The sequence below is a fragment of the Numenius arquata genome, chromosome 9 (genome assembly GCF_964106895.1).
Source record: "Numenius arquata chromosome 9, bNumArq3.hap1.1, whole genome shotgun sequence".
NCBI classification, from domain to species: Eukaryota; Metazoa; Chordata; class Aves; order Charadriiformes; family Scolopacidae; genus Numenius; species Numenius arquata.
The window spans coordinates 58,515,202-58,540,565 of record NC_133584.1 but is presented as its reverse complement, the minus strand read 5'-3'; the positions used below and the strand labels follow the sequence as shown (position 1 = coordinate 58,540,565).

General features: G+C 49.0%; 1 protein-coding gene across 2 annotated transcripts in view; it reads left to right on the top strand.

Annotated features, from left to right (window-relative positions):
* Positions 1–10,575: 10,575 nt before the first annotated feature.
* Positions 10,576–25,364, top strand: part of BLK (BLK proto-oncogene, Src family tyrosine kinase) — a 46,619-nt gene continuing 31,830 nt past the window's right edge. The window contains exon 1 of one of the 2 annotated variants that reach the window (XM_074153753.1): positions 10,576–10,965. Coding sequence is in view for 1 of the 2 variants with exons in the window: in XM_074153752.1 (XP_074009853.1) it covers positions 19,940–20,019 (80 nt within the window). In the remaining variant the exon portion in view is untranslated. Of the gene's footprint in view, positions 10,966–19,939; positions 20,020–25,364 lie in introns of those variants that run through there. The other variant, XM_074153752.1, reaches the window with a different exon arrangement.

Here is a 25,364-nt window from a genome sequence, read left to right as displayed (position 1 = left end):
TTCCTTCAGACCTGCTTGCAGGGCTGCCCACATTAACCCCGTCCCTTCACACATGCACAGCCCCAACTTCCAGCCTAATACACGATAAAGCTCAGGGAAGAGACCAAGTTCCTGTCCCTGTGGATTGCTCCACAATGCAATGCCCTTGGAAAGGTGGTCACAGAGCTGCCCCATGCAGTGGGTTAAAATAGGGGTACAGGACCCAGCTTAATGGGATCCAGACTGCACCTGGAGATCCTGTCCTTTTATTGCCACAAAAAAAAACAACCCAGAAGACCTCCCAGAGAGCTTGGACGCTAAGGGCAGCAGCAGGGAAGCATCCTCTCCTGCTGCTTCAGCCCTTTGGATGTGGGCATGGCATTTACAGATAGATGGGGGAAGGAAGAGGGGTTTTCCATTCAGGTATGACCTGGAGCAGGGTGAGGGTTCGCCCGGGCACATCCTTCTGCCCGAATGACCCCCAGATGGACCCCCAAACAGTGCAATGATGGGAAGAAGGGAGAGCAGAGGGTGACTACAGCCAATCCACCAGCCTGACATGAGGAGCGGAGCAGAAGTGCAGAGATAACCAGTTTGCACTCCTTGCCCCTAAGGTATTTATCCAGCATCACTAGTAAGAGTCAGAACCTGCTTCAAAAAATCCATCTGTCCCTTCCTGTCTACCTACATCTTATCATTCCTGCTTCCCCTGCACAAAATCAAGCAGGCTCCTTGCAAGGAAACAGAATGGAGATTGCTGCCTGCTTTAGAGATGGACCCTGGCAGCTCCATTTTCAGATCAGCTCAGCTCCCATCCATCAACAGATTTCCAGCAGCCGGGTGGAAATCTTGCCTGAAGATGGGCATTGCCAGATGTCTGGCATTCCCGCAAACCAGTCTTCTGGTGAGTGGGCAGCATCTGCAAACTGGGAAGCTGGAGGGTTGGGGGGGGGTCAATGCTCTCAGCCCATCAGCCAAAACCAGGTATATTTACCCTTAGAGGGAAAGGGATTGAGCAGCAGCAGGAAAAGCAAGTTTATAACCTCTTGGTGAAGACACCTCATCCACCCGGGTCATCTTCTGGTAAGGTCTCTTGAGATGCAAAGGGAGCCATGGGTGAGGATGATGATGATAAGGGTGAGGATGATGATGATAATGGTGGTGATGATGATTAGGGTTGCTTCTCCATGCGCTGCCCCAAGGTCCTAGCAGGTCTTGGGACGTAATCCTGGAAGTGACACACCTAACCTGTCCCAAGATATGCCTCCAAAGGACCTGTGGCTTGGCAGAGCCAGTTTCTTCCCTTATTTTCCCTGCTGCCACACTGAGCACAGCCGTGTTTCAGCAGGGGAAGAGCAGACGGAGCAGGCAGGGACCTCTGTGCCCGTGGAACCAGGGTAATGTGAAGGGCTGGGACTGCTTGGGAATGAGCCAGGTCAGGCTGAGAAATGCTCTCTTCCCAGGAGACTGGCGCAGGGAGTTATTTTTCCCTAAATGCAGCGTGGAAGGCAGAAGGGTATATTTTCAGGAAAAAAAAAAAAACAAAACCAAACCAAAAACCCGAATCACCCTCTTTCCGGCTTTGCTGGGCTTCATCCTGCCCAGCGCTGAGCTCCATCCTGCCCAGCGCTGAGCTCACCCCCCCAGCAGAGACAAGCTCCGGGGTCGGCTCCCATACGAGACCCCGAGGCTCCACTTTAAAGTGATGGGGGGAGAGGAGAAGGGTCAGCCCCGCTGGCGATCCCCTAATCCCCTTTACATGCTCCCTGTCCCATCTAATTACCTGCCGCGGCGGCCGCCCGAGCAATGATCACACAAGCTCTGTACTCAGACCTGCCTTCTCCCAGGGCTGAGCTGCACTTTGTTATTTAATATTATTTAAGGCGAGCTGGTTGCAAACACACACACACCCCCCCCCCCTTCCCCCTCCTCAAAAGGCTGCCTTACTCTAAGGCTGATTATTTTTCAATATTTTTTTTTTATTTTTTTTTTTCCCTGCAGTGTCTCTGCTACATTTTGCAAACACCTAATGGCTGCGGAGCTATTCCAAGCCCAGAGCCTGGGAGAAACCGGCTCCCTCCCATTCTGCTTTATTTTTTTTTTGTTGTGTCGTACAGATCCCCCTCCGTGAAGAGGTACCACTGCAACGGGCACTGGAAGGCGGAGGAGATCGGAGGTGCAAATAACAGTGACAGCCCTGGCATGCTGAAATGATGGCTGGCGGAGAGAAAACCCCCCAGCAGCCAAAACAGGCTTTTTCCCACCGAAAAGTGGGGTGTCCATAGGATACCGGGAATGCGCAGACAAAGACGAAGGGATCAGCTGGACACAGCTCCTCACTGGGAACAAGGCACTTGGTTTCTGTCCATTTTAACTGCCCTTCCACTGCAATCCCCGATGTAGAAAAGCTCCGAAGGGCTGAGCAGTGCCGAATAATACAAGGAGCATCCCAAGGAAAATAGGGAGGGGTCTCCGTCGCCCCGCGTGGGTGCTGGCTGTGGGAGAGGTGTCAGTCTGCCTGGACTGACAAGGATGCAAGGCTGTAGGACTGGGGTGATGCCGGGGTGTACATCGCACCGGGGAGTGCTGGCTGGGCTTGCACAGGCGCTTGGGCTGGGAGGGGTGTGGGCTGACGGTATTATTTTAATTATTAGCCCCGAGCTGTTATAAAGGGCTCTGAAGAAGTTCTAGGTGATGATTTTTTGGGGTTGTTTTTTGGTTTGGTGGGTTTTTTTTTTTTTTTTTTTCCCCTCCTCGGTGTTAACGTGAGCTGCAAGGGCCAGACCTGAGCAGGTGGAAACCTGCTCTGCTCGGCACGCAGTGCCTGCTTCAAAAATCAAAGGTAGCTACGCCCTGCGAGGCCACCGCGCTCCATCCCATTATGTCTGCGCCACACGAGCTGACAAAACCTCGCCAAGGGCTGCTCCTGCAAATCTCAGGGAGGGGGGCAGAGAGAGCAACAAGTGATCGTGCTGAAACCCGGACAGACTCTTCCCCGTTACACCCCAGCCAGAGCAGAAAAATCCCCCCCCCCCCAAGAGTGGTGAATAACCCCCCCCACCGCTTCCAGCTGATGGCAAAACCCACCAGCCTCACTGTAAAGGAGGACTCAGACCCTGCCCTGGTTTCCAACTTGTCCCAGTCGCCGGGGAGCCACCAAGCCAGCCATCTCTGGGGGTTTTCAGCAAGGCAGGAGATTGCGGTTGGGGGGGGGACACACAATGCAAGCCCCCAGCCCCACTACATCATAAACCCCACTGCTGAACTTGGTGGGTCCCCATCGCCACCACCACAATGCTCCCCAGGGATCTGGTCCTTGCTGGTACCCCTTTCCATGGGGCTAGAAAAGCTGGGGGTCCCCTCCTGCACTTGGCATCTCTCAGCCAGCTGCAGTCCTGGGTTCAGTGGGGTGTCCCCGGGGTGGCTGTGCTCCCCCCCGAGACCCTGCACGGCCAAGCCAACGCCAGCAGCAAACTTACCGTGCACCAAGTCAGAGGGAAGGCGGCACGGACATCTTGGCTCCCTCCTTCCACCTCGGGTCTCCAACTTGGTATGTGCAGAGCAGTGTCACCAGTGCCTTCAGGAGACTGTCTCATCCTCCTCTCCGTCTCGCTTCAGAAATCTCTGTGTGTGTGTGTGTGTGTTTTTTTTTTTTTTTATTTAAGGGACTTTTTTTTTTTTTCCAGCGGTTGCGTCAGGCTGGTTGCCTGGAGACAGGCGAGCTATTCCAGTTTGAGCTTTTCAGTCCAGATTTCCTCTCTCTCTCTCTTTCATTCATACCACCAAGCCCTGAACCTACCTCCCACCAAGCAATAACCCTGGAGAGACCTGAAAAGGGAGGAGCTGCACAGCCTGGGTCCTAAACATCCTCCGACTCCGGCACCCGAAGGAGGGAGGAGGGGGAGTGATGCCCTCGGCGTGGGTGACAGGGATGAAGGGGTGCTCTCTGGGGCAGGGACCCAAAAAGCTCACAGGAGATGCCCGGGGAGCTGGTTTACTCCCAAAGGATCCTGTGGCTCTTCCCGACATTGAACCGGGCTGGTGTCCCCGTGGCTTTTCCCATTGCATGCCACGGAGAGCTCTGAGCCCTTCTCTGAGGAGCCTGGGGTCCTCTGGCACTGGGGAGAGCTTTGAGATAACGTTTTCCAGATGCCACGTCTTGCCCAGGGGTCAGCGTGTGTGTGTGTGTGTGTGTGTGGAGGGGAGTTTTGCAAAGCTGCATCAGCATCTCTGGGAAGCCCTGGGGTGGGTATCTCCGGGCACCGTGGTGAGTACCCGCTTGCTGGCACCACCCGTCCCCGGCCAGAAACCAGCTCAGAAACCAGCCTTTGCCTGTCTTATATACTGGGAAACCGCCTGTTGCTCTCACGGGGGCTGGAAACCATTTTAACTGCTTCCAAGGAGGGACTGGTAGAGACACGTGCCCCAGAGCTGCTGGCCGACTAGGGGCCAGAAGCAAAGGCAGGAGACAGAGGGGGTTTGGTTCCTTCTCCAGGAGCTGAAGGTTAACCCCTCAAAGCCTGGGGGGGCAGATCTCAGAAGCATCCCCCCGCATCCCTCCCCACCATGCAGCTATTGCACATCTGGTGGCCCAGGACCACTGGCCATGCGTGTGAACCTGGTGGAGCAAAGGGTTAAGAGTTGGCCATTGACACCTCAGCATCCAGGCCCCTTCCCACACTCAGCTTTTGTGAGAGAAAACCCCTTACAGCCTCCTTTTTCTTTTCTTCTCCCTCCCCCCTCCCCCCTCTCCCCTTCTCCTGCCTGAACCATTCCTCCTCTCCCCCACGGGCATTGGGAGAGATTTACAGCCCTTTCCTGAGTCCCGCATCCCAACAAATGCCTTACAAACCCCATCACAGGGCTGGGATTTCCCACCAACCTTCAAATGCCAACCAGACCCCCCTTCCCCACCAATCTGGATGCTGTATCTGCACAGTACTGAGCACAGGGGGAGCGGGCACCCTGCGAGAGGCTGCAATTCAGACTCCAAAGAGCGAAGAACAGCATTTTCCCATTTCTCATGCAAATGCAATTTTTTTAAATATTTTTTTTCTGCTTTGCCAGCACCAGCACCCTTTTTTTTTTTACCATATTTCAGATATGCATATGCAAACTCAGCCTGGTGTGCTGCAGGCAGTCACCCGATGGCTTGCACCCACTCTTCCAGGGGCTACCGATGATGGAGAAGGACCAGGGAGATGGAAGAGCTGTTGCCCTCCTGCTAAAGCCCTCTGACACAGACCTACAGCTGCATTTAAGCTCTTAGCAGCAAAGGGGTGGTTCAACATTTCCTGCAACATCTCATCAAAACAAAAAAAAACCTGGGTCTGTGCCCATGAATCGAACGGTGTCAGAGAATGGGCACGGGGAGCTTGGAGAAACGCGGTCCTTGGTCTTGGTTTTGGCATGGGGCAAGCAATCCTGGGACGTGGCTCAGGAATGAGGAAGACCAGGGCCCCTTCTTGACAGACGAGTTGGATGCAGACACCCAGATTTGATAGCCAAGAACATTTAATTGCATGGACGTGGCCAGAGGGGGTCGGTTGGCCCCAGGGCCAGAGACCAGGTCTAGCACGGGTGAGTTTACTAGCAGAGGTGTCGCTACCAAGGCTGGACATCTATCTCATGGCAGTAACAGACCACACACTGTCACCCCCTCCCTCTTCTGTAAATGTTTATTTTTAATTTAGTTGTGTAATGGATTTCAAATGAGCTGCCATAAGACACCAGTGAAAGGCTGAAGCCAGGTCCCTCTGAAGTCCCTTCGTGGGTTTCAAATGTTTTTTTGGCCTGAATTTATCTCGTTTAAGTTGTCTTCGCCCAAAAAAAAACCCTGTGGTGGGGAGCTGCTCTTCTCCTTCTACCAAAACGTTGCTGGTGGTGAGGCTTTAACCTCAACCACCTGCCATGAACACCTGAAATTAGGTGTAATGAGTCAAAATAAACCTCTGCAACACTAACTCTGTCCGTATCTATGGCTCAGATTATTACTTTTTTTTTTTGCTCAGATGAAGTGAGGCTTTTCTGTTGCGCTCAGAGATGCAGAAATTGTCAGTTCCTGGAGCCGCATCCCACAACATCCCTGGGCACAGCACCTTTTCCAGAGGACATCTGAATCCTTGAGAACACTCGGATCCAAGCCTGAGCCCTTGCTGGGGTGTGGTTTTGCAAAGCCCAAGCTGGGAGTTACGTACTGTAGTGGAAATTCCCTCCAGGCTTTCTTGGGAACCCAGATCTCCGGTGCCAATTGAAGCACCACAAATGCTATAAGGTAGATGTGCCCTATAATCAGCTAAATCTCATCTGGACCTTCTGAGCTGCGTCTGTATCACCAGAAATGGGTAGAAGTGGTCATTCCTCTTCCATAACAACAGTGGCTCAACACAGCTTGGATTTGAACCATCAGCTTCTTGCCCTGGCTCCTGGCTCTGGGGAATTTCTCCTTGCAGGCCTCCTGCCAACAGAGCATGAAGGAGCTGGACCTCCCAGCAGGGGAGTGTGGCCATTCTGTAAGACCACATGCTGGGAGCATCTTCTAGGAACATCGGTGGTTGCTTCTCAGTTGGTTACCAAATAAATGGTTTCTGCCAAAGCAAAGTCCCTGGGGCTCAACCTGCCCAGGCTGGGCTGGGAGAGGAGGCTGTGGTGCTCTCAACCACCACCATTCTATCCTAGCCAGGTGCAGCCTTCACTCCTTGCACAGCGACTTGTATCAGGAAAGCCCTCTGACACGGTTGGAGGGCCACCTGGGAGCCAGTCAACCTGGAAATGTGGCAGAAGCACCTACAGAGGGCAGCAGGTCTCCAGCTAATGCTGTCCTCTGGTCACCCCATCGGAACAGATGCAGGCATGGAAGACCTGCAGAGGGTTGTGGTCACCTGTCTGTTCACCTCCATGGATCACTGAGGGACCTGGGACTGGCTTTTTGCAGTATTTCTCCATTATTTGGTCTGGGTCAGCTTGTTTAAGAGATGTCTTTTCCCAGCTGGGCTGGCACAAGGTCTCTGAGTAACAGAGGGGAAATAGGCCACCCCAAGGACAAGCCCCCTGCACCTACATGTTTGGCCCTACTCTGCTTCTGAATGATGCTGAACACTTACCCCTCACCCTGCCAAAATGATGTTCACGCTGGGACAGAGGAATTGCCTTTCCCATGGAAAGGGTTGTCCACCCCCGACTTCAGGCCCAACCTGAAGTGTGATGCAGCTTAAGCAACAATTAGTGGGATGTAGCACGAGGAGGAATCGAGCTCTGGAATAACAGAGAGTTCTGGGGCCGTTTCAGCATAAAACAGTTTCAAGCAAGAGGGAATCTGGTTTTGGGACCGTATGTCCTGCAGGTAGATGAAGGTAGAGTAGTGATGTAGGGATGCAGGGGAAAGACAGTGGTATGTGAAGTGCTTCCAGAACAAGGTGGGGGTCTGGAAATATTTTACTGCCATTTGGAGTAGTTCTTAACCTTGACCTTCCTTATTTAGCTACCGTCCCTGTGAGCCATTAGGTTTCTTTCTCAGTATTTTCAGAGGTTGGTATTTTGTTTTCCTATGAATTTCCAAACCAATTGTATTGTTGGTCCATCCATCAACCCCTCCTACCAAATAACTTGTAAACTTTCTGGTGAATTCTAGCTGAGTGTGGTAAAGGAGGAGATGTTTCTAAGATGCAGAAAGGTGGTTGAGTGAGGAGACTAAGTCCACTAGAGGATAAGCTTTATGCTGAGCACCCTCAGGGTGTTAAACACCAAAGCATCAACAGGAAATCAGGTCTCTTAAGTTTCACCATCATGGAACGTCGTGATGTTTTTTGCATTGTGTGTTGCCTGAAGGTATCAGCGATATTTTCTCCATGGGTTTCTCCCAGGTGAGTCAACATCAAAGACAAAAGCAAAGGGCAGCTGTGCCTGAAGTTCTACTGAAAACATGGTAGGAATTTTCAGCCCACCTGTTTTTTTCGTGGATAAAAACGAATCAATTTGGTGACTGCAGAACTAGCTTTACAAGTGTGTACACTGAGTTAGTGAATTATTCCTCCCTCCAATTCCAAAAAGTGGAGGGGTTCAAGGCCGGGCTGGATGGGGCTTTGAGCAACCTGGTCTAGTGGGAGGTGTCCCTGCCCATGGCAGGGAAGTTGGAACAGGATGATCTTTAAGGTCCCTTCCAAACCTAACCATTCTATGATTCTATGAAAAGAAAGTTCCCAAGCCCTGAAGAGCTAGAAATCATTTCCAAAGAAATTCAAAACCTTTTCCAAAGGTTGGAAGTGGCTCATTTGTAATGACTTTCCTTTGAGAAACCTGCTAATCTAATTCATTGCAGCAACGCATAGAAGCAAAAAGCACTTAAAATCTCGGGACTGATATATAGTTTTTTCCACCTCTCTGCTGGAAAAAGGTCTTGAATTCCACTTTCACCCAAAATATTTGCTGTAAGTTACTTTCCAGAACTGCTAGTGAACCCAAAATTCCCCTTACAAATTTACCTGGCTACCCATTAAGGCATCTTCACTAAAAATCTTGGGTGGACACCATATCCCCAAACTTCAGTTAAAAAAAAACCTGTGGCTACGCTCAATTAATTTCCTTGGCTTCCTGAGCCAAGGAAGGGAGAGGCAAGGAAGGCCCATCTCAGATACCTGCTTTACATTGGGATGGAGAAATGATGAAGAGACAACCATCCCTGTCCTTGTTACCCCCCTCAGTGTCAAGAGTCAGTTTCTGCTCACTCCCATGACAAGAGCTGGGTGAAATTTCCTGGATTTGTACCTGTCTGTCAGAAAATACAGTTTCACTTCAACCCTCCGTGGCCTGACAAACTGAATCTGAACAATAGCTTCAGCTCAGGGCAAAAAATGAAAGACAAATAATTGGTTTTGACTTTTTTTTCAGCCCAACAGTTTGATTTTTCATGTTCATGGATCAAACTGCCCCCTTTTGGGGGCATTAAAACAAAAACAAGTAAAACATTGACACTTGTTAGATTCTTCTGCTTTTTCACATGTTCCTGGACCAAACTGACCCACTTTTGGGGCATTAAAATGAAAGCAAATTAAATGATGTTGCTTGTTAGATTATTCTGTTTTGCTGCTTTTTCAGCCTAGTGAATGAACCATAAAATCAAACATTTGCAACACTCCCAATAACCACTATTCTAGAGAGATCCATAGTTGGGAGGTTGTCCCCATCCCCCATACAGCCATCAGCTGGAGGCTGTTACCTCAGCTAATGACACTACCTGAAACTGCGGGACCAAGACCCAATATTCAACTTTCTCTTACATAAATTTGTCATCCCTCATCTCAAAAAAGAGTTGATAAACTCCCACTGTTCAACCAGCCTCAGGCAGGATCCCTGTTGTCCTGTTTGACGAAGCTTTGGCTGACTTGCCTTGATGTGACAGAGGCTCCATCCAAAATCCAGAAGGGTCAGTAGGTGACACACATCAGCTTCCTGGACTTCAGGTGGGTTGGTGGGTCTGAAACCCTGCTCATGAGGGTGTAAACGAGAATCACAGAATCCCAGAATTGTAGAGGTTAGAAGGGACCTTCGGAGGTCATCCAGTCCAACCCCCTGCCAAAGCAGGGTCACTTAAAGCAGGTTGTACAGGAACCCATCCAGGCGAGGTTTGGACATCTCCAGAGAAGGAGACTCCACACCCTCTCTGGGCAGCCTGTTCCAGGGCTCTGCCACCCTCAAAAGAGTGTTGAGATGGAATTTCCTGTGTTTCACCTTGTGCTTGTTGTTGCTTGTCCTGTCATGGGGCACCACTGAGAAGAGCCTGACCCCATCCTCTTGCCACCTGTCCTTTAGCTATTGCTCAGCATTGATGAGATCCCCTCTCCCCCTTCTCTTCTCCAGGCTAAACAGCCCCAGGTGTCTTAGCCTTTCCTCAGCAGAGAGGTGCTCCATTCCTTTGATCGTCTCTGTAGCCCTAAATGATGGAGCTTCACAGTATTGCATGGTTGGAAAGAAAGCTGTGCCCAAAGACCCTTGAGGATATCAGGCAGCAAAACATCCCACTGTAGTGAGATCTGAGCTGACCCCTTCCCACAACAGCTCCAGGTGGGCACCGGGAGCTCAGCCCAGGCAAAGCTGTTTGCAATACAGCTGGTAGCTAATTGCACAAATTAGAGGGAAGGCAGATCTTACACAATCTTACATACGAGCGATAAAGAGATATCAGGATGTGCCGTCAGCTGTCTCCTGTACCTCTCTTCCCCCCGTGCCCTAGATGGCATCAGCTGACTCGCACTCATTGCCGAAAGGCAGCCAGCTCTGCAGAGGAACAAGACCACTCTCTTGAGATGAGATTTTAAGCAGAAACAGAACCTCAAATGGAAAGTGAGTGAGATCACAGCACCGTAACCTAGATGATTGCAAAAGGGGAAACTGTTCAGACTAGAACCTGACTGGAGATAAACTCTCCCAAAGGTTAAGTGCATGCAATAAATATCTCCCCACCCCTGCTATTGGCCCAGACTGCTCTCAGCTGTGAATGGGCCAATCTAGAAAGCTCCAGGACCCATATTTCCCCTCCCATTTGCAGACCAGTTTTACACCTTGTGGCTCCAGGGGATGACTTTCAACTCTCACCAGCCTGAATGAGAGCGATTCGGGGCACTGTTTGTAGTGGGACGGTACTTTTTATAGCCCGCCGAGCCTTTGCAAGTAACGGTTCTTCTAAGGTAGACACCGTTCTAACAGTAGAGCTAAATGAGCGGTGTGGTTATACGACCAGCCTTTAATTGCTATAAGTGTAACAAACCAGTTCGATTTGTCATTCAGCTGTTGTCGACAGGAAACCACTAACAGCAGTCAACCGACAGCGCCAAGAAGAATTCGGGTTTCTCTTTCTACGTGCTCTAAGGATTAAAACTCATTAAGGCGAGCTTATGTTCTTAAGTACGCACCTGGCAAGGGATTTTTTAACTCTGGTGGACAACTAGGATCGAGCGGGATATGATTTAATCCGAACATAGGACTTGGCAGGTAAGTGCAAACAATTTTCCAGCAATTTTGCTTCATTCTTGCTGCTTGTTTATCGTCTGGCGCTCCATTGGGCGCATCCCCTTAAAGCGTTTAAAGATTTGGCCCATCTACAGACCAGTGGTAATTAAGACCTCAAAGATTGGGAGTGCGATGCTCAATGGGCCATAGTGCTGCCACGGATCGGGGCAGGGTGTATCTCCCTTTCCTTCTGGCAGGGTCTCAGGGCTGAAATCAGGGCATTCGCTGAGGTGGGACTGATGCTCTAAATCAGACGTTGACCCGGCAAGTTGTCTCTTGGGCACAGATCAAATAAAAGTAGATGAAAGCCCTTTAAATAGCAAGGGGGGAATGAGTTTCTTCCAGCTGAATTCCTTGGAGAAGAGAGAGAGGGGAGACAGTTAAATCAGGGACCCATTTCTAAATTTAAGGGGAGAGGGAAGTTTGGATGCTCAGGATCCAACTCAGCAACCTTCACTGGGTTGAACCTGTGGGTGCTGCGTACGGTGCAGAGAGTTGAGGCTTTAATTCCCCTTCTGCTGAGAGGCACATCTGGGGCTTTTGCTTTCTTTTGCCCCACGCAGGGGTTGGATGGTCTCCTCGGAGGTAATATTTTGTTTTCACCAGCTCTTCCGTTCAAGCTGGTAAAACCAGTGGCAGGTTAAAACCAGTGGCAGGTTGTGGACCAGGTTGAGCAACCTGTTCTAATGGAAGGTGTCCCTGCCCATGGCAGGGGGGGTTGGAACTAGATGATCTTTAAGGTTCCTTCCAACCCAAACCATTCTATGATTCTATGAAAACTTCTGGCAAATTGGACATCTCCAACGGAGTTACAGGAAACATGGACTTATTGCTTCTCCCCCTGGTCAGGAGAGAAAAACTCATGCAGAGTCTACACTAAGTCTATAACTTTCATTTTTCATTAAAATTTAGGCCAGACTCAAAATTCCACAGCGCTGTAAGTTGGAGCCTGGATATCTCAGAAGCCACCTTGCTTGCTGTGCCACTTCTGGGGGGGAAGAGCAGCTGCCATGCTGTGGGGTATTTGCATCTCAAACCTCCTCAGCTGTATATTTAAGGCTTCGTGGCCAGTGATGCCTGGCAAGACAATGCTCTTCGAGATGCTTCAACTACCCCACTTGGGAAATGGGGGCGTTTCTTGCCTTTCTTGCAGGGCTGTTGTGATATTTAATTCATTATTGGTCTTTAAAAGTGGAAAATCAGGACAAGGTGTGTATGCTGTCAGCAGCGAGGGCTCCTGCTGCACTCAGAGCACGCACACGTGGTCCCTGCTCTGGTACGTGCTGGAGAAGAGAAGGCAGATGGAAATAAAGAAGAAAAAAGGACAGCTGCAGGGCAGAAAAGGCACCCTCATTAATATGCTGTTAGTCATTCTGTCAAGGTTTAAGTAATTTTCATCAGAAGATTTGAAGGCTGCAGAGCTTATGGTTTCTTATCCACATTTTGTTTGTCCTCCCAGACCTCCTGCAGCATTATCAGTGTGCTGATGCACAAAAACCTGTGGGGAAAAAAACCAACTTCTGGCCCATTCTTGTTTTGTTCTCCCAAAATAGGACTATCACTGCACCTTGAGGGTAAGGACTAAAAAGCCGATGGCTGAATTTTCTGATGGAGGAGAAATAGACTCAAGACATATTTAAGTTAAAATTTTGCCAAGGCGCTACTGATTTTTCTTTATCTGCTTTTCTAATGACTTTCTGTGTTCTGCTTAATCAGTATGGGGTGCTCTGGCGTGCGTTTATAGCCTGGGCTCTCAGCTGAGATGGTCTCAGCTCCCCAACCCCTCTTAAATAAGCCCATGGTATGCCAGGCTGAGCATCCTGGGCTTCTGCACAATCTGGGCTGTGTGTCCATTTCAAACAAGGATATCGGCTCCTTTATTTCTGCTTTGTGACTTTCCTCTTGACTGACCTTTCAGCCTTTAATCCTCTGTGGCACCTTTATGTCCTCATCAGAATCCAAAAACATCTTGAGGCCATATTTAGGTGCAGACAAGGCTTTTTGTCATCTCGGTCAGGTGTGGAAACAGATCACCATGGATTTCACGGGGGTCACGGCACCGTAGGAGCACTTGGGCACACTACTATTTCATCATTATTTGTTTGCCTTCCTTCCCCTCATTCTTTCCATTCTCTCTGCATTAAAAAGGGAGTTTCCTCACTGCTCTTCCACGGTTGACAAGACTCTGGGGGCAACCAAGCGTTGACTCCATGTGGGTGAGCTCCTCTCTAGTCAGTCGTTTCCTCCAGGCCCACGGGGTTCAATCATGGGCAAAAATTTTGCAAGATACCAGGGGCTAAATCCTGCTGGAGCCCTCAGCAGCCCCAAAGTTTCCATCCACTGCTTCATTTTATGTGGTGCAAGTCAGCTTTCTCGTTAGGTTGGCACCACATTGCAAGATTAGAAGAAGATGAGGGGGTAAAGAAGGACACAATTCCTCCTTGGCAGAGGTCTTGGCCACAGATTACAGCCTCAGGGTCCTGATATTTGTTGGGGAAGAGGTGGCTGCACCACCGTGAAACTCGAAAGTACATCACTGTAAAAAACAGGATATATAGGGTCACGGTTATTGCTTAAAATAAATGCTGAAATGCAACATATGCAACATGAACGTAAACCAGACCTCCAGTATTTCATACTGGACAAGCCATGTGCTTCTCATGGGTCAGCCTGTTTTCCATATCAGGGTTAAATCCATGTGAATTCATTTCACTGGCCAGCCAAAAAAAATGCTCCCCCCGCAAAAAAAAACCAAAAACAAAAAATCAAAACACAACAGCTCCTTGTGTTGAAATAAAAAAATAGGCTTCTAATTACAATTTTTTCCAAGAAAATGTTGCAACCGAGGAGGGGAACAATGTTTCTGCGGTTTTACGGAGCAATTTTGCCTTTGTCAATGTTGGTCAGTTTTAATTTGGAAAACATTGTGGGCTTGCCTATTCAAACTTCCAAACCCAATTATAAATGCCCAAAGGAGAGGGATGCAGTTGAGCAAAGGTGTGGAAAGTGTGATCAAGGAGGAATTTTTACAAGAAGGGATGTTGCTTCTTTTGCTGGAGCCACTGTGAAGAAGGAGAGAATACACTTCATGTCCACCATGGGCAGGACAACGAGTTACAGGTCTTCCAGCGAAGGAAATTAGTGCTGATCGTTAGGAAGTGATTTTAAGGCTACAGGAATTGGAGGCCCGGGAGATACTGATGGGGAGCAGTGGGAATTTCCATCATTTAAAGCTTTAGGTGGTGTCTCAGACGCAACGTTAAGTCCACCAGACTAATGACCTTCTAGGGGCCAGTCCTACATTTCTGCTGTCCTGCGAAATACGTGTGGGTTCTGCAGTGAAGTGTCCTTGTCAAAGTCTCCCTCCTGCACTTCCCCATCTTTATTTATTTACATATTTATGAAACTATTCTCCGAATTTGACTGAATCTCTCTGATAATTTCTGCTTTCCTGGAAACTGTGAAATGTGGTGTTGATGAAAAAGCAGTGTGCAGGACTCCTTGGGTCCTGCGTGTCAGGCTCGTAGGAGACAGAGCAGACAGGGCAAACACTTGGTTTACAAATGAATCCTTGCTTCTTTGAGAAGAGTGAAAAATTATTCAGTTGTCCGGGTTGTCTGGTCTGCCTTACTGATGGTTGAATATACGATACTTTTGGTGGATGAAGGTTGGTTAAAAAAACATTTTGTGCTCTCTGCTTAAAGATACTTATGGCCAAGAAGCAAAAGAATTGATTGGCACAAGTCCTCTGGGTTCCAATTTACTACATTGTGGTGTATCCTCGTACGCAGGAGGTGACAACCTCCCCTATTTTCAGACCACTGTGCTTCCTTGGGTTCTGGCGGCTAGTGGTGAAGGACCATCAGGTCACACAAGGTGTCCTCATAAGAAGATACCCCTCTTCTCCGTGAAACCCTGGGGTGGGAAAGAAAGACCTTGACAAAATGCCGCGGGCAGAGGAGCTGCTGGACTTCTTTCAGCCCAGCCACTTGTCTGCCCAACACCCGAGCCATGATGGCATCCATATTTATGCAAATAGCTGCTGACGGCGAATGGCTTGGAACCATGAACATTTGGGGCAGAACATCTCAAAATATGTGCATGAGAGGATGATGCTTGAGAATTTGGCTTTGAATAGAGGATAAATTTGATTTATGGAAAAATTAAGACATCACCTGCGATACGTGAGGGAAGGAGGGACAACAAAGGTCATACTAAGCAAATGGAGAAAACAATATAAAAAGTTTACATAGTTTTATGTCTACTTTTATCTGAAGAGTTTTTCCTGGCTGTCTCTTACGTATTTGGCCTTCACCATTTTAGAAGCACAGGAAGAAGACCGCAGCTGCTTGAGACATTTATGTAGCAAACTTGCATGGGAAATTATTCTTTTTCCAGTGAAAGATGCCAATATGCAGGGTGTTTTAGTGACAGAACCTTTTCAAGAGTGGTGATTTCTTGTGGAATACTTTTTTTCCTGGAAATTTTGGTGGAAAAGTGGGTAAAAAAAGTTCTGTGTAGAAGTCGTTGAGTGGGCTGCCAGTGAATAACCACTGTGCACAGAAGGGGATTGAGACCATGGGACTCTCTGGAAGAGAGACAGCAACCAGGTGGGAAGAAATCCTGGTTGTTTAAACCGGGCATCAACTTGTCCTGCTGATGCTAGTGAGAGTATGGACACGGGGGAAAAAAATATGAGGAAATAAGATTTCTTCTGGCTCTGATGCAATAGAATTAGACCAGATCAAAAATGAGGTAACCTGAGAGTGGATCAGACCCATCACTTCTGTGCTATAAATAATAACTTCTGCAACAGTCCTAGCTGCGAAGCTGGGCTTTGTTCTGATGCATCTCTATCTCCTTCAAGCACCATAGAGGAGCATGAATATTCTTTTAATTATGAAAGACAAGCTCATGTTCTAATTTTGAATAAGGGATTAAAAATAGTATTGTGTGTGGTTTTTTTTCTTTACTTCATCAAAAGCAAAATAATATTGAGCCAGGGTCTTGGCTACTGCACGTAGCCAAGAATAGGGACGGTGTGAGCAGTGTAGAGGAGGCCTGGCAGGGAGGATTGGTGTGGGTAGGACAGATGAATCGCCACCATCATGTTCAGCATGGGCAGGGTCTCCGGAGCACGGACCACACGCTCCTCCAGCAAGGTTTTGTGAGGGCTGACCCTGCCTCAGGGCAGAGGGCTGTGCTAGTTGCTTCTCCAGTGGCTACTTTCCGTAAGGAGTTGTACTGATTCTAGACAGTGGAAATTCACACTTCCATGAGATCACCAGAAGGGTGTCTGTTTTAAAATGTTTGTATTTCTCCTCATTAGTTCTCATACTTATATGTGAGAAGAAGAGAAAGGAAAAAAAAAAAGTCACTTTCTCCCTCTAAAATGGCTTTTCCTAAGTGGGGCCAGATGAAATCTTTTTCTTTCCAGTCCCTCAAGATAACCTTGCAATCCCCTTGGGATTCAGCAATAAATAACAATGGTGAAACAAGAGGGAGCCCATCAACACCCTGCACTCGGGTTGTCTGGTACCTGGGGCTACATGAGGGACCTGTGTCTGTGTGTCATCCCAAACATGGTGATGTGTTTAGGGTAGTAAATCGGGGGAAAAGGGGCAACCTGTCTTTTGGAAAGCAGATACTCCAGAGGTGGGCAGTGCGACGTCAGCAATCAGGCCAGCACGGGATGGGGGACTAGAAGGAGGTTGGGTGTAGCCACCTAATTCTGAAGGATGGGAGAACAAGGCCTGATATCACCCATTTTACTAGTCGAGATGCTGCGGATGCTTCAGAGAGCTCCAAGAGTCAAAGTACTCAAAATGGAGGCTGGTGAGTTGGCTATAACGCATCAGCCTCTTCCGGAAGCAACAGGACGTTGCATTAAATAAGCTTTTAATCTGCTAGAGGAATGGAAACAGGGAGGTTCAGAAGGTACATTCAGCTACTCATTCTTAACAGGGAAGAAAAAAACACGGCCAGACCATGAAAACGTTATCTGAAAGGAATGGGCTGCCCAGCTTTCACAGCAGCAGTATAGGGAAGAGGGAAGCAGCCCTTGGGGCCACTTGGAAGAGGAGAGGTGCCTTCATCCGTCTTGGTGGTTTCAGGTTAAAGCCAGAGTCACCTCTGCAGCGGACACCTTAACAGAAAGATTTTTGGTTTGGTGTGAACTGGGTAAAATGCAATGGGAGGGGGCATTTGCTGCAGAAGGAGGCTATGCAGTGGGCCACCAGTGTAGGTGTATGGGTGTGGGGTCAACCTGGTGGGCGGTGGGTCATCTGGAGGGAGGCTGCCACTTTTTCTGGTCCCTCTCCATGTCCTGTGGAGTGGTAGGTCCTAGGCGTCTTTCTTAGGGGCAAGCCTAGGAGCCCATGGGCATTTATCGCATGGGCTGGACCTCTGGTCTCCATTGCAGCTCTTACAGGGGGCTGTAAAAGGCAGTCTCGGGATTGCACGCTCATGTAGAGGCCTGCAAAGATACTGGAGAACATCTGGAGACTGATGTATGAAAACAGGGTGGAAACAACTGCCAGACAGACCCTACTCAGCTGGGTAAGACTGTGGCTTGCACTTTCAGGATGGGGAAGAGGGGGCAGGTGGAGCCCATCTGGAGTGACCTGGGAGCTGCACACGAGAGACTTTCTCTCTTTTTAGTGCCCTTTTTCACATGCTTTCTAGTGGTCTCCCTCCAGCTGCTTTCAAAGGACATCCCTGGGCTGTGGCTTCATGTTTTCTGAGTAAGCAAATTGCAGAAGGGCACTCTCTGCCTGGGCTGTTTGACACCGGGTCTCGTCTCGTGCCCACGAGGTGCCCAGCCTGGAGGAAACAGAGGAGGCACAGGGTTGAAGGGATGTGCCCCAGGTGACATGCCAGGATATCTTAGATACCAAAAAAAACCTCCCTGGGATACAATAAGCAGACCACACTGTATCTAATCCTTTTTATTTTTACTTCTTGCTTGTGAGCCACTAGAACCATGGCCATCATTAGAAGGGTCTTCGCAACAGCCCGGCTGCAGCTGCTGGGTTTCCCCACCCTCAGCATCGGGACCGTGTCTCGAACCAGAAGCAGATTTCTGTCTGGAGCTGCTGCTCCGTGGCCCTGCTTCCCAAGATGACTTGGCAGCCACCAGCTTATTTCTAAGCCTTTGCTGCACCTCCTGGTAGCTCCTCCTTCCTCCCTCAGCGGTGGGCAAACAAGCAGCTTTCTAAAAAAACAACTTCCCTTTTCATGGGAATAGGAAGTGAAGCTCGCTTAGCAAAGAGAGGTCAGGTACCTCAGATGTGCTCCCCGCCAAAGGAGGAGACCCTGCCCTAAAGCTCAAAGAGCTCCAGCTAACCCTGAAGCTGTCCTCTCCTTCCCCAGGCCCAACTCGACTGTGTCTATCTGTCCCCGGCCTCCCCTGCCCTTAGCTGGAGGAGAATTGAAATGCAAGCTGGCAAGGGAGAAGTCTGACGAATTTGCGAGGGCTTCTTCATTTCTGTATCTTCTTGGTATGCAAAGGGCAGGCCTGACTCTGCAGCACACCTGGCTGAGGGGTGATGGGGTGGGAGTCTGTCCTGGTTATCTTTAGAGTCCCCCTGTGCTGGCCCTCTAGGGTAAGAAGCATGGCGTGACCCCCAAGTACTTGCAGACTCCTCTGCAAAACCCCCCTCCATGGGATTTCCTTCTTTTGTTAGGAGCTCAGAGCCAAGGCTGATTTCCATGCCATGTATCTCATGGGGTTTTACTGGCAAGGGCACTTCACAGCCCCACAAGCAGTCCTGGGGCATCGGGCACATCCATCCTGGAGCACTTCTCCCATCTCACACAGCATCGTGTCCTCCGCCAGCCTCGTCTTGTCCTTAGGTTTTCCGCCTGGTAAAGGTCCTTCACCTTGACCTCAGCTTAGAGATGCTCCACGAAGCCTTTTCTCCTGTAAACAACATCACCAGCGTGTGGGCGACCTTTGGGTTGCACCTCGCACTCGGCGGATGTCGGCTTGTGTTTGTCCTTCTCAGTGAGTGCAGCTGAAGTGCAAACTTCACGAGGTCGTTCCAGCCCCGAGGTCACTGAGACCAACAGTCTCTTCCCTCCAGCTGCCCCATAGTGTGTAAAAATGACACCATGCAACAACCCACAGAGGTTTACACGGTGTTTTTTATGGGGGTCAACAGCTTAAACAAATACACTGAAAACACCCCAGAGAAGCCAGCTCTTTATGCACCCTACGGGAAGCCCCAGGAGTCTGTAGAAACAGATCTTGCTTCTTATACAACATTTATCTCCTAGGACAGAGGCGTTTCAGGTTCCCTGTTGAACATGCTGAGGCAGAATGAGAAAGTCACTTCCTCAGAGTCACCCACAAGTCCCTGTCCAGGTCTTCATTTGTTAGACCACGCTGCCTCCTCAGCGCTATGGTTGAGTAGGTTCATAGAGGGTTGGGGCTCACTGGAACGAGATGCATTTCATCTGAAAAGGTCTCTTTTTTTTTTTAATCACGGAAAGGAAAGATCATTCTAAAGCCAGTTTGTTCAGCTGCTTCCTAAAATTTGGTGGTTTGCATAGTGGAAACACAACCCATTCACAGTCATTGTAGCTGTTTTTAATGACAGCTGTTAATAGCCTGTGGGTTTTGCTGGGTTTTGTGTCTGGATTCTCTTTGGGCTTCTCGCCTTCCTCCCTGCTGTTTTCATTGGCCAGGTTGTCTGGGAAGTGCAACTCCCACCCCCTCCCAGATGACCATTTTTATATTCAAAATAGAGCAAGGAATCCTTGGGGGGAAGAAAAGAGTCGGTTCTGACACGAAGACCTGATTAAAAAAAGAAAGTCCATTAAAAGCGCTTGCAAAACCAGGCTGCTCCTGCGATCCGGGGGTATAACATTCAAAGCGGTCGGTCCCATGGATGGTGTGGATGCGGTGGGAGCCTGAGGTCTCTAACACAGAAAGTCCGCGAGGGCCTTCAGCCCCATGGAGCATCTGTCATGGATCGGACCAGCGGTCCGTCCGTCCTCGGACCGTGTCTCCAGGAGCAGCTGCGTAGGAAGCAGGCAAGTAGGGAACATCCTATCCCTGCCCACATTCCCCTGAGGGTGGGGAGAAGCCCAGAAGGTTTTTCTCTGTTGTCTTCTCCTCTCCCATCTTTGCTTCATGTGATACCCCTTCCCCCCTGCCTCCCCCTTCCCCCCTGCCTCCCCCTTCCCCCCTGCCTCCCCCTTCCCCCCTGCCTCCCCCTTCCCCCCTGCCTCCCCCTTCCCTCCCGCCCCTGTTTTCCTTCCCCAAGATCTGTGGGGTAGATAGGTGATGGGGACACTGCCCAGCAATTGCTAAGATCCAGCCCTGAGGGATGGTTTGCAGGGATGCTGTTCTTTTGATATGCTGCAAAAGGAGAGGAGGACAAGTAAATGCTAGGGCTTGTGGGGAAAAGAGGGGGTTTATGTGTGGGGAAAGCTGTCTGGAGTTGGGCACAGCTGCGATGAGAAGGGGAAGGGTTCTCTGTCCAGTAGCTATTTCTGACATGGCTTTTTCCAAGTGGTTGGAGGTGTTCAGGTGGGAAACTGGAGATGTACGTCTTTCCCTATAGCCCTTTGCCTCATCTGAGCCTGGTGGGAGGGAGCATCTTTCCCTCTGAGACCCAACCCAAGGAGAGTGCCCAAGCACCAGCCTGCCACCAGCTTCATTGTTTCTCTTGAGATATGGCCAACAGCTCCTACAAATGCTGTCCTTTTGCCAGGAAAAGGCAGCCTCTGGGATACAGGCCCTCTGTGGGAGGGCCTTTCCCAGAGCAGAAGCATGGGTGGCCACACATACAGGTGTGGAGGGGCACTCTGTCCACTTCCTCATGTCCCCAGGGCTGTGAGGGCCAGGATCTCCCCACATCCCTACAGACCACCCTGATGTGCCCACAAAGCACTGTAAGACTGAGCATCGTGGATTCTGGCCAAACAACCACGGGCTGTGCTCACTTCCATGGGATTTAGACCTCAGTTAGGGGTGGCCTCCGGAGAAAATTTCTCCCTGCTGTGATCCAACTTGCCCATGGCCCACTCACAAGTCTGGCCCACCTGCGTTGGACAGCAGATAAGTTTGAGTTGAAATTTGGGTTGAAATTCCAGCCACTGCAGAAATTGCCGTTGACCAATGCAGTTTTGTGATAAAACCTCTCACACCTGAAGAACTCCAGAGATGCTCTGGGTACCCGAAGAGATGTGCTGGCTTCTCCTGGCCCCATCCTCCTCCTTCCCCCTCTCCAGTGCGTCCCACCTCCCTGTGCGCTGCAGGACCTCAGATCCTGCAGAGCCATCCCCAGCAGATGTCCCACCTGGCTGATGCAACGCCTGGGGTGAGCTCATGAGGAAAGCATGTTTAAGGAAGGTGGGATACACAGTCTGCCCTCCAGCTCTTCCCCTCCCTCTCCTGGGACCCTGAGCCCTGGCTCTGCTCCCTGGCCCGCAGCCTTTTGCAGCTCAGTTGAGCATCTGCCAGGTTCCAGCAGGGCGCAATGCTCAATGTAAGCAGCCATTTTTCCTCCAGACAGATGTTTTGATTAGTGAATGACCACTCTGGCAACAGGCGACTGTTTTCTACTTCTGGAGAGAGCAACGAGTTTTTATTATCTCCTTCTTTTTTTTTTTTTTTTTTTTTTTGCCTGTCAAGAAACTTTTTGCATCTGTTTAAACTCAGGGTCCTGGAAATCTGTGCGCTCCCACCCCCCAGCCTCGCACACAGCCTTCTCCCATGGGGTGTCCCAGCTCTTCAGAAAGGCAGAAAGGCCGGAAACAGCCAGATTTTCTGTTTGGTTTGTTTGCTTGGGCCAAGTGTACCCTCAAAGCATGGCCTAGGAAAGCTGATAGATTCAGGGCAGACTTACATTGCAATGGCAGGCTGGTTTAGGATTGCAGCAAGGAATCCCAAAATAAGCTGATGGTCTCCAATCTCATTTCTGCAATGTGTACCCCTGATGTTATCTGGGGAACCAGTGCTGGGTGTATCATAGAATGATGGAAAGGTTTGTGTTGGAAGGGACCTTAAAGATCACCTAGTTCCAATCCTCCTGCCCTGGGCAGGGACACCTTCCACCAGACCAGGCTGATCATCACAGAAGGTCTCGCTGCCCTCCCGTGTGCAGTGAAGGGTCTTCAGCAAGATTTTGGCCACTGTATTCTAGAGGATGGTGGCTGTAGTCTCCACCTTCTGCCTCTGAGCAAGACCTTCTGCATGGTCAGTGCTTTTTATAGCACAGCACACGTGTTTGTAGCGGTCTTCTAACCACCTCCTAGCAACAAAGCCACTAATCATTTTTAAAAAGGGATAAAAAGAACTTGACCAAAACCCAGCAAAAGTAGAAAACCGTCACAGTAGAAAACACTTTGGTGGCAAATCTTCATTCCTGTTTAAGTAGCTGATCTCGCCAAGATCTTCAGTAATTCTTGGGTTTTGTGTCTTGCAAAGCAATATAAGAGTGCCAGGCCAGGAAATGTATTGAAGAGCTATTTTATTGAGGAAAAAGATAATTCAATGCATCTGTGATATTCCTAGAACTGGTGGAATATTTTTTTTCTACTGTACCTTTTTTGTTCCTTGATGATGCAAAAACTGCAAATCTGGAATACTTAAATTATTGTATCCAAAATTAATTAATTTCAGCAATTCGTTCTGGAAGGGGGAGGACTTGCAAAGAGAAATTTAGCATTTAAAGCCCTTCATAATTGGATGTATCTGCATTTTCAAAGTAATTTTTTAGAGTTTTTAATGGCATATCCTTTTCAAGTGTGTTTTCTTAAAAAAAGACATTCTGAAGTTTTAAAATGAGGTGAAGCATCTAATCTTGGTGAACTATGAAAACACTTTGTTGGGCCCGCCCCAGAATCTGAATGGAAAGGGGGTTCATTTTGTGATTTCACTGGGCTTGGGGTTTTTTTTCGAGCTGCCCTCACAGTGAAACACTATTGGCTTGCTTGGCTCTTAACCTGTTTTTCCATGGCAGTTTCATGGGGGTGAGGCAAATGATGAGCCAAGACTTCTGCTTTTCTGCTAGATTCTGTCTTATTTTTTCCCCGCACCTGCCCCTGCATTCCCAAGGCCGTTTTTCTGTGTCATCCACATTCCTGTTGCAGAAGACATTGCTGTGTTCACATCAGAAATGACTTTTGAGCTCTCTTGTTCTGGTAGCAGAAACCACCCAGCAGCAGTAGATGGTGTGCCCATGGTGCAGGACTGTTTACTGTAAAGATGAGATGGGCAAATGCTTGCAGCGTGTGTGTAGCAGCCCAGGAACCTCCATCCTACCCTCTGACCTGCTGCTTAAAAGGAGTGAGTGCATCCAGCAGGTCCAATTTGACACTGTCCTGTTTGCTTTAGCCCACCCTAGACACTCAAAACACACCGAGTGTAGGGGCAAGGCAGGTCTCCCAACCCTGTGGTCAACAAAGACTTGTGTCTACCTCTACTGGTCCCCCTGGAGTTCCAAGTTCAGCTTGATAGGTTGCTCCTGTATGTTCTCCAACCCTCTTTGAAGATGGGCTAGTGACAGGACATTTAGTCACATCCTCTCCACCATGAAGGTGTTGTCCAAATGCCAGAGGAACAATTGCTGGAGCAGGAATTTTTGGTGGGATCTTCAGAAGACGTCCCCTTGGCTCATTACTGCTGGAACATCTGTACCTGTATCCAGCTGTCACTAGCCAAAATGTCACCTCAACTGCCCCTCTGAAGGTTGCTAAAATTGCCTTCTGCCAAACTGCAATATGGGGCACACAGCAAGTTTTTGAGGTCCTATAGAAGCATCCAGTGTTCCTGTGACCTACATGTCTGTCTCACGTGTTACGAGTTGGATGCTACACAGAGCTCACCATCCTTGTGTCTACCGACTTTTTCAGAAAAGTCTTGCTTGACTCTCTCAGGAAGACTTCTGCATCAAATATTTTTACTCAAAAATTATCAGCAGCTAAGCTGGACTATTTTTTGCTCAAACTTTTCAAGCATATGGAAAAAATTTGCGTTGTCTTAATTTTTTTTTTGTTCCATTTTGATTTCTGGTTTCTTGAAAAAGAACTTGTTTTATAAAACTTCATTTTTTGGACGTGAGTAAAGTTGAGGAAACAAGTTTCCCCTTTCCCTGCTCTTAGTTATTAAAAATAAACAAATATTTTTAGATGTGAAAAAACTGTAAATTCACAAAAGGAAATTTTCATGCTTTTCTGAGCTACTGTTTTCTCCCCGGTGCTCTTTTCCACCGGGAAAAAAAAAAACAACAGACCCAACCCAAAACCAATAAAATGGTTGTGAGTTACTTTTCTCAAAATATTTTTGGGAAGCTAATTTTAAAAAAGATTAATCAGAAGGAGAAACTCTGCAGATCAACGTACATTGAACTCAACCACTCTTTTAAAAAAAATAAAAAATTACTGTTTAAAAAATGAAAACTCCACCAGCTGTGGGCTAGGAGCCCACCAGCAGCTCTCTGCATCTGACAACATTTTTCTGTGGCCCTATTTTGGGATTTTTTTATAGCACCTGCGGGAAGAAGGATGGTCATGTTGGCTGCTGAAGGCTGCAGAGGCCACCTGGGGAGCGCAAAGGGTGGATCTGGTAGGGGCTGTGAATACCCAGAGCTGTGCTAACGTCCTCTGTGCGTGGGTGGGAACGAGTGACCTTTGTGGGAGACTTTTTGCCGGTTCCATTTCCCACCCATGCCGGGACATGCTGTTCACTTCTCTGTGCCGCTTTTGGACGGATGTGTCTCGCATGCGAGGAGAAAGCTCAGCTTGTGCAAGCACGCAGAGAGGTGTCTCCAGCCTCAGCATGGTGCAGAGAGGGTTGCAATGTCCTCCTGGACACAGGGGCACAGTGGAGAGATGCACAGATTAGAGCACGGTCCACACTCCTCTAAAACCTTGTCAGAGCAGCTGGGACGGCCACAAGTCCCTGATGGGGCTTGCTGAGGTTGACCTTCCTCCATGCCCTTTCCCACTTTGCCCAACCAGTTCTCTGACTAAGAGCACCTCAAACCCCCAAAACGTACATCCACCATCCTGCAGATGGTCCATCGATGCTCTTGTAAGATCATCCTAGTGACATGAGTGGCACTTGAAGCGTTTTGCTGACTCATGTCATATCTCACATCCCCTCACTCTGTAGAAAAGATGGCAATGGCTACCTCTGTATCTCCCATTCAGGGACAAAGTGTATCAAAGACCCCAAGATGCTCCAGTGAGATACTAAGAAGGACCATAGATAGACGTTCAGTGCATAGGAAGACACTGTGCCTTTCTTGGTTGGTAATGAGTGACACCTGAAACTTGTCATCATCCAGCCTTGACTTGAAACGATACCTTGCAGTTCCCTGGGTGAAAAGGGAACTCCAGCTACTCTCACTTACTATCCTGGCAGATAA